This window comes from Coloeus monedula (assembly GCF_965178545.1).
Source record: "Coloeus monedula genome assembly, chromosome: 3".
In the NCBI taxonomy this organism is placed as follows: domain Eukaryota; kingdom Metazoa; phylum Chordata; class Aves; order Passeriformes; family Corvidae; genus Coloeus; species Coloeus monedula.
In genome coordinates this window covers 5,708,118-5,716,283 of record NC_138783.1, presented here as the reverse complement: position 1 = coordinate 5,716,283, position 8,166 = coordinate 5,708,118, and the positions used below count along the sequence as shown (strand labels likewise).

Here is an 8,166-nt window from a genome sequence, read left to right as displayed (position 1 = left end):
AAAGCACTTTTCCTATCATTTCAAACCTATTTGCACTAATTCCAAGCTGTCACTTATTTCTCCCAGATGTTTTACACATGAAAAAGTGCTTCTCCCTCCCCACAGATGGAGCTGCACACAGCTCTGAGAGCAACTGACATGAAACACCATGAAACATCACAGGAAAGGCTTTTCTGACATGAAACATCACAGGACATGAAACACCACAGGAAAGGCTTTTCTTGCCCACCAGTCATGGTAGCCAGCCTGCCTCCTGGAGGCCCTTTTCCTTAAGGCAGAGAGTCTTCATGCCTTTCTGATTAAAAAGAAAGACTGGAGTGATGTCAGCAGACATCCATGTCTATTAAAAGTGACAAAGTGCAATTAAAAGGCACTGGGAGATGCTCATGCCTAAGAACACTGATGGAGCAGAGATGACCCTGCAGGACCAGCAGAAAAAGTTTCTTCAAAATACACATTTGAGTGTAGTTACTGCTGCATTAGTGTTTGGAAGGTCTGACAGACTTGACCAATGAAAACTGAAAGTAACAAACAATCTGTGGACTGTTTTTTCAGCTTGGGGACATGAAGATGAGAAGAAATAAATGGTGTGGTAGCGCTTGGTTTTTTTCCTTTGTTTTAAACAAGCACAAAACCTGCATTTTATACAAATTAACACTTCTGTTCTCATTAAAACCATGCTGTGATCTCACTTCTCAGAAACCGGTCAACAAACATTTACCCAAATAGCCACAGAAATCCTTTAGGTGAATATTTGCTTATTTGCACATTTACTTTAAAGAGTCGCCAAAAATTGCCCATTGCAGCTTCTCATTTCCATATCCAGTAAAATATTAAATTGGTTTTATTTTCCATCAATTATCAATGCAAACAGAAATATTAATTGAAAAAGAAATATGTTAAAAATTTAAAAATAAACAAAGATGTCAAATACTAGAATGTCATCTGCCATGTGCAACCATCTACCCGGAAAAAAAAGCAAAACAACAGAACCAAAAAAACCCTAAAACTCTCTTATTTCTGCATTTCTGTTAGATGCATTGCTTTGACATTCTGTGTTTTGGGGTCCCCCCGTGTCACTCTCTGGTTTCCAACACAGAGCTTTAAAGAGAATCCCATTACCAAAATGGAAAGAAAAGTGCTATATTTTCACCAGCAGTCTGGTTCTCTGGCACAGAAATACGTAAATTATTGTTTTGAGGATAGGCAGCACATACCTTAGAGTCTACTTTCAAACAAAATTAAGGCAGGTATTTCCCTAACTCAATCCTTGAAAGTTCCAACTTTTTTGAAGTCTGTACAGATATTTAGAGAAAGATAAAAACAACTTACTAGGACGGGCTTTTCTGCCCCACCATCATCAGCTCAGGAAAGGCAAAGGCTTTTGTGGGTAAGGTCTGAGGCTGAATAGTTGAAGTACCAGTTCAAGTAGCTGAGTATCATTAGTAGCTGAGCTGGCTAGTTGTGCCTATGCTGTTGTAAGCATACATAAAGAGATCTTGTGTTGTAATTCTCATAGATTCTCTCTGGAAAGTCATGAGGCTTGTCTGCTTCTCTTCTCACACGTGAGGGCGTGAACTCGGAGGTTTTAATCTGCAACAGGAAGAAAAACATGTACCATTATATGATATTGGAGAATTTTGTGGAACCATCATTCCTATAGACCCCAAACAAAAAGCAAGAGCAGAAGAAACCTGGTAGGTAACATGACTGTTGCAAAAGAACTTTAAGTGATTTCTCTGAGCTTTCTGAGCAAAAACGTAGAGCACAGAGGGTGAAACAAGAACAGCCAGAGAAATGCAAGAACAGCCTTCACAAAGCCTCAACAGAACAGCCTTTGAAATTCTTTTCCTTGATATGATTGAAAACAAATATTGGAATATTGGTATCAACAGTAAAATAGATGAAAATTAAGAATGCTAACTTCTCTGAAAGCAAAACATCAAAACAAAATGAAAACAAAACAAAAACCAAAACCAAAATAGACAGACCACAAACAATCCAGTTTAGGCACCTAAAATCATTGGAAGACTTTGATCTCTGCAACTCCCACTCTCATCAATGAAATTGTCCTGAATGCCCACAAGAGCATATCAGGAAAGTAATCATTCTAACTTCAGAGCACTCTGACTTGTTTTGCAACAAATGAGGCACATGACCATTAATTAAATCATGAGCAGAAAACAAAATAGGAAATAATTGGTCTTTCCATGTGCATTAAGTGAGGCAGAAGCCCTGAGGAAAAAGCAGTGCATTTTCATTCTGTTAAACATATATCAAAAAACACTGGAATTAGAGAGTAAGTAAAAGTTGTGGTGGCAGATTTATCACTGCAGTTTCCTGGCTTCTAAGTATATGAACTGCCACTTAAAAAATAAAAGTTTCACAGCTGTGTTCGTCTCCAATATAGAGAAACAAAGTGGACCCTTTACCCTCACTGTAAAAGGGATGTCTGGTTCCATCCAATCTTTAATCAGGCAGGTTTCTGCCATTAAGAATACACATTCTTAAACAAAACATCTGAGTTAAGACTACTCTGTGAAGCAGAAATATGAAAATATTGAGTTTTGGGAGAGTTCAAATTCAGCATTGTAAATGTAATTTATAGGCAGGAAATGCACTACACCACTCCATTTCCAGTGCTTAAACAATTGCTCAAATACTCAAATTACATATGAAGATGGGGACATCCAAACAATAGAAATCCTCACAGAGGAGGTGTTCCTCATTGCCCCCTCCAAGTGCACACAGAGCTAAACAGGAGGTTTGTCACAGTAGACATGTTGCAAAGAAATTACAAGTTTTAGTGAAGAATACACCAAAAACTGCAAAAAGCCCACTTACTGTAAAGTGTTCTTCTGGGCCACGCGCCCTTTTACGTAACCAGCGAGCTGAAAGTAGGATGTCAGGAAGTTAGAATGGTTTGATGGTGCAGGGTTATACAGCTGTTATATGTGGGGCTCTTCTCTAGCTGCTCTCAGCTCTTGAAAGACTTTCTTCAAAATACAGTTACACTCATATGTTAACTTCTTATTTGTTTTTACATCCTGCTCCTTAATAGGGGCTTGTTTTGTTTTTCCCTTCACTGAAACTTTTGGTCATGCTGGATGTCCTGGTTTCTACTGGGGTAGAGTTCATTTCCTTCTTAGTAGCTGTGTTTTGCATTTAGTATGAGAAAGGAACAAAATCAGCTGTCTAATATGCCCAATGCACAATTATCTGAAAGATATCAAAGTATGGATATTTGCCTATTCTTACTCTTGCTCAAGGGAAAACTTATGAGTGCTGATGGAAACAGAGCTCATTTGTGTCTAGTCATTAGTTTGTGAACTGTCATTCTTAAGTATAGAATTTTATGCCAGTAAATGCAGAGCAAACAAAATAATTCTAAAATCTCAAAGCCTGCCCTACTCTCAGAAAGCACCCTTTTTCATCCTGGATGAATCTCTGACATGCCTGTAATGAATTAATGTCATAATATCTATGGCTTTTTCAAAACTCCAGACTTATTTTAAATTGCCACCCCTTATTTTATTATGACTTCTCCAAAAGGACAATGCATATGTGAACATTTTCCTCAACCCTTGCCTCCCACCTCACTCTCAGCAATAAAGTGCATGTCCTTGTACCTGCACATAGTCAGCAACGGGATTGTAACATATTTCAGGGTCATCAAAGGACTCACCTCTGCACCTGAAAATCAAGCATGAAGTCACACCAGTGACAGCAGCGACACCTGCAGCTGCTCCTATCAGGATGTATGGAAGAATGTGGGAAGTGCCTGAGAGATGAGAAAAGAGAGCAAGTTACCGAGCTAGATGTCAATATCCACAGATTTGACATCACAAAATGTTACTGCCTACCTTGGCTGGAGGAAAAAGCTAATCCTCTGCTTTCACAGCTCAAACAAGCAGAGACAAACTGATGAGATGTCTGAATGTCAACCAGCAAGAAGAAGCTGCCTCACAAATCCACTCATTTGTGTGTACAAACACATTTTCATTTTCAACTCATCTGCCTTTACACTCTCCTTTTCTTCAAGTACTATTTGCCCTGAACAACAGAACTGAGCAGCCATCCCTGCAAAATGCTGTTAATTAATGACGGGTCTATGCTGACTTCTGTCCTTTGTGCCACTACCAAGGTATTTTGATGATATGAGCACTTATTCAGCTATTCTTACAAATCCTACTGCAATAGACTTCCAACAGGTCCAGCACAGCCAGAGGAGAAGCTAAACTTTACACTTCACTACCTTTGAAACACTTGAAAGTCACAGACAGACATTCTCCAAGGAAATTTTCTCCAGACCATCACTACTGTGGAAAAAATGTTGTGGGGAAGGCGCTTTTAGATTTGTTTTTGTTTCTCGCTGTCCTACTCTGATTTGAGTCACAAGAAATTACTTTCTCTCAAGTCTCTTTTTCCTGTGACAGTAATTGGTGAGTGATCTCTCCCTGTCTTAACCTTGACCCGCGAGCTTTACGTAGTATTTTTCTCCCTGTGTTATTGAAGAGGGGGAGCAATAGAGCAGCTTGGAGGGCACCTGGCAGCCAACCAAGGTGAACCCACTGAAAGCAGAATAAGGAATTCTTGTAAAACAGAACAGGAATTGAAAGAAAAACACACTGAAAGCTTCTCCGTACAGTGCCACAAAACATCTGGTTTCAACTAACTCAAAATTATTAATTTCTCTCTCAACATGCTCTAGGACTTCACCTTATAACCACACTAACCCAGCTCCAGGGCCCCAGCATTTAGTGGGAACAGCTGGACAGAATAGGACAGAGGAGCCCTAGGCATGATGAAGTGCAAGCACAGAATAACATTATTTACATGTCAGGTCCAAGAGCAGAGTCTGGTTCATGGCTGGGTGGGTGACCAGGCAGGTGACAGAGGGAAATGGGCTGTTGGCCCAGTTGAAGTAGCTCACTTTGGTCACTGTTCCATTGGGGTGATGGAATTCTTCCTCAGAGCTGTGGTTGCTTGCAGGGATCCAGGAGATGCCAGCAGCTGGCTTTCCTGCAGATGCTTGACAGACAGCCACCCTGCTCTTGTCGTGGGTCAGGGTCACCCTAGGAGGCACTAGAGAAGAAATTTTAAAAAGCCATAATTTCTATCATAGTTTCTATTTCTATTTCATTTTTAGCATAAAATCACCAACTGAGAAACTGAAAAACAGGTGGTATTTTTTAGTTTGTATGACCAATTCGTGAGATTTTAAAATCATTTGAAATATTAGCACATCTTTAAGGAAAAACAATACGTCAAAAAGTCTGAGGTGGACACCTCAAAAACTAGTTGGCTACATCTAAAGTACTGCTTCCTCCTGTTTTCCAAAAGGTGATGGCAGATTAGCAGATGTGATGACAGAGAGGGGTGGACTAAATAAAGCTTTACAACTTGACTGATGAAAAGGCAGATTGCTGAGGCTTCAGGTAAAATAGGAGTTTGGATACACAGAATCCAAAATTTGATAGCAGGGAAATAAAAGAGAAATTAGACAAAACTGTTCTGCTTGAAGTCCAACAACTCATATTCTGCATTTGGCAAAACAGGGAAAAGGCCAGCACCTAAGCCTTCATCAAAAAGGCAAGATTCTGCAGGGAACAACAAGAAGATAAAATCCAAAACCAAAACAAACTAAAACCAAAAACCAACTAAAAAAACCCAACAAAAAAAAAAATCAAGTGACTAAAATTAATAATAATAGCAAATATAGAGTTCCAAAATTCATTTCCCATAATCTTTAGTTATATTGAGATGGCTTAATTAATATGGCCAAAACATAAAGTCTTCTTGTGTTTTTTTTTAAACTTATGGAAACCTAGATATAGTTTACCTGACTATATGGAAAAGGTGACTTGATATATTCATGATGCTTCCTAATATTCTTTTGTTCCTGCCTACATTGCAAATAGACTAATTTAATTTTTGTTTTAGTGATGCAATCTTACCTATCACAGTCAGAGAAAAGAAAAAATGAAAATTCCCTTCACCGTTGGCAGTGTCACAGGTGTAATTTCCCTCATCCCCAAGGTTCACAGGGTAAATACGAAGCGCAGGGTCACTGACAGGTGAATATTTCCACGTGATCCTCTCACTGCAGTTCAGCTTTCTTGTCTCATTGTGATCACTTCTATAGGACAACAAGCAGCAACTGCTGCAATTCTTCTTCCATGTCACCAGCAGCAAAGACACCTTGGAGATATTGGGGCAACTGAGCACAGCTTCATGGCCAGCCTCTACACTCACCCTGTTGTTAGCTGCATCAGATGAGAAGAAAAATACATTAAAAGATGCTACAGCCATCATGAAAGCACAGAAACTCTTGGCTTCATCACCCTTAAAAATACACTTCCTGACTGTACTGGCAGCCTTGGGGCACATATTAGTATTCAGCTTCCAGATCCACCTTCCTGAAGTTTGGAAGTGCAGTGGAGATGGTGCCTTTTTGCTGTGGACAGTGATGCTGGCAATCTGCAAGTCCTTCACCTTTTTTTTTAGTCAACAAATTTCTATCACTTTAATATAGGCTTTGAAAAAATGATTGGGGGTGGGGGGGGCAAAATTCACTCTTAAGGGAAAGGAAACTACTTTTAAAAACTTTATTGTGTTTCTGAATTAGGTGCCTTGCTTCAAGTGCCAGTAAAATCCAAGATAGCTGTGGAACATAACACCTGTGGCACAGTTAAAACCAAGACCTCTTGGAGCAAGAGTTTAGTAAGGGACATTTGTGGATCCCTTTTATTCCAGAAATCACACCTCTCCTGCCATTGTCCCAGGTGAACAGATGGCCACTGTTGGATTCCTACCAGATATATCATCCTGCGCCACTCTGCAAGGCACACAATTATTTTGCCAGCTGAAGTGACACTACTCTTTTGCATTCCCACTGAACAATTGGCAAAGTTTGCTCTGGTGTACTATGAAGTTTCAGTGTCCTGGCAAGTTGGAAATACAGAGTACCGAGCAGTGCTACAAGTAGTTTTGGATCTTTCTCACTTACCTTCAACCAGATCGATTGGCAAGAAAAGGAGCGCAGCCAGAACTGCCCATTTCTGAGCCATCCTTAGCAGAAGGAATCAGCACTGCAGAAAGTGAAGGCAAAGAAAATGGAATGTAGTAACAAATGGTTGTGCTCATCCCTTCAAAGAGAACATGTAGTAAAACCTCTGATTCCTTTGAAAGCAGAAGTTTTAAACAAGACCCCATGTCTTACTGAAGAAAGTAAGGAAAAAGAGAGTTGGCAAAAAAAAGCTACTGTTTACAAACAGTTTTTTAAATCCTGGATCTCTGGTACCACTCAGGATCTAGACATCAACTATTTGGCAAAGAAATTATTCCTAACCTTTGCATGCTTTTAATTGCTTGAAGAGTAACTCCCGTTTTGGAGCAGAACAAAAAGAGCAACCCTTCTACTGCAAGGGATCAAAGCCATATGAGTTTGTTTTCTGCTTTCAGAGAAGCCACAACGCTGCCACACGTGTGGCACAGGAAGAACAGATGCTGCCACAGTCACGAGCCAAATGCAAGAGATGGTGTTTTCCTTAAAGCAATGTGATACATGTCCACATTCAAGTCACTGAATCACAGACTGGTTTGGGTTGGGAGGAACCTTAAAGACCTTCCAGTTCCAACACCCCTGCCATGGACACTTCCACGACACCAGATCGCTCAGAGCCCCATCCAAGTTGTCCTTGAACACTTCCAGGGATGGGGCATCCACAACTATTCTGGGCAACCTGTGCCAGGGCCTCGCCACCCTCAACAGGACTGTTTTCCTCAAAGAATTGTTCTCCTCACAACTCTAACAAAGAATTGTGGTGCATCTGGGTGAAAAGCTTTCATTACAACCTGGTAAAAATGCCAATACAACCACATTGATCTGTATTCTGCTACTAATGTGCAACAGGCAATGTAACTCTTACATTAAAAGCATCTCAAGTTTCATTTTCATTCATTACCATAAAGGAAATATTTTGTTTTGTTTCATTTTACTCAAAGCTGTCAGAAGTTTAGGGATTTTTTTTTTCTTTTGCAATTGGGATACATTACGCATGCAAAAGTTGCTTTCAATCAAAAAATTTTGAAACTTTAAAAGCTGAATTTTTTTAACCAAAAAAAAATTAAAAGGATACATTTTGACCAGAATTATGTACTGAA

At 39.7% G+C, this 8,166-nt stretch overlaps 1 protein-coding gene across 1 annotated transcript; it reads right to left on the bottom strand.

Annotated features, from left to right (window-relative positions):
• Nucleotides 1-1,458: 1,458 nt before the first annotated feature.
• Nucleotides 1,459-7,083, bottom strand: LOC309571482 (cell surface glycoprotein CD200 receptor 1-B-like; the record flags this gene model as incomplete). The annotated part of the gene is made up of 6 exons (XM_082279019.1): nucleotides 7,010-7,083; nucleotides 5,958-6,266; nucleotides 4,837-5,085; nucleotides 3,686-3,781; nucleotides 2,433-2,485; nucleotides 1,459-1,593 (listed from the first exon to the last, which is right to left on the bottom strand). Exons 1-6 carry the CDS (start codon nucleotides 7,068-7,070, stop codon nucleotides 1,459-1,461), a joined length of 903 nt encoding a protein of 300 aa, XP_082135145.1. The 5' UTR covers nucleotides 7,071-7,083.
• Nucleotides 7,084-8,166: the final 1,083 nt, after the last annotated feature.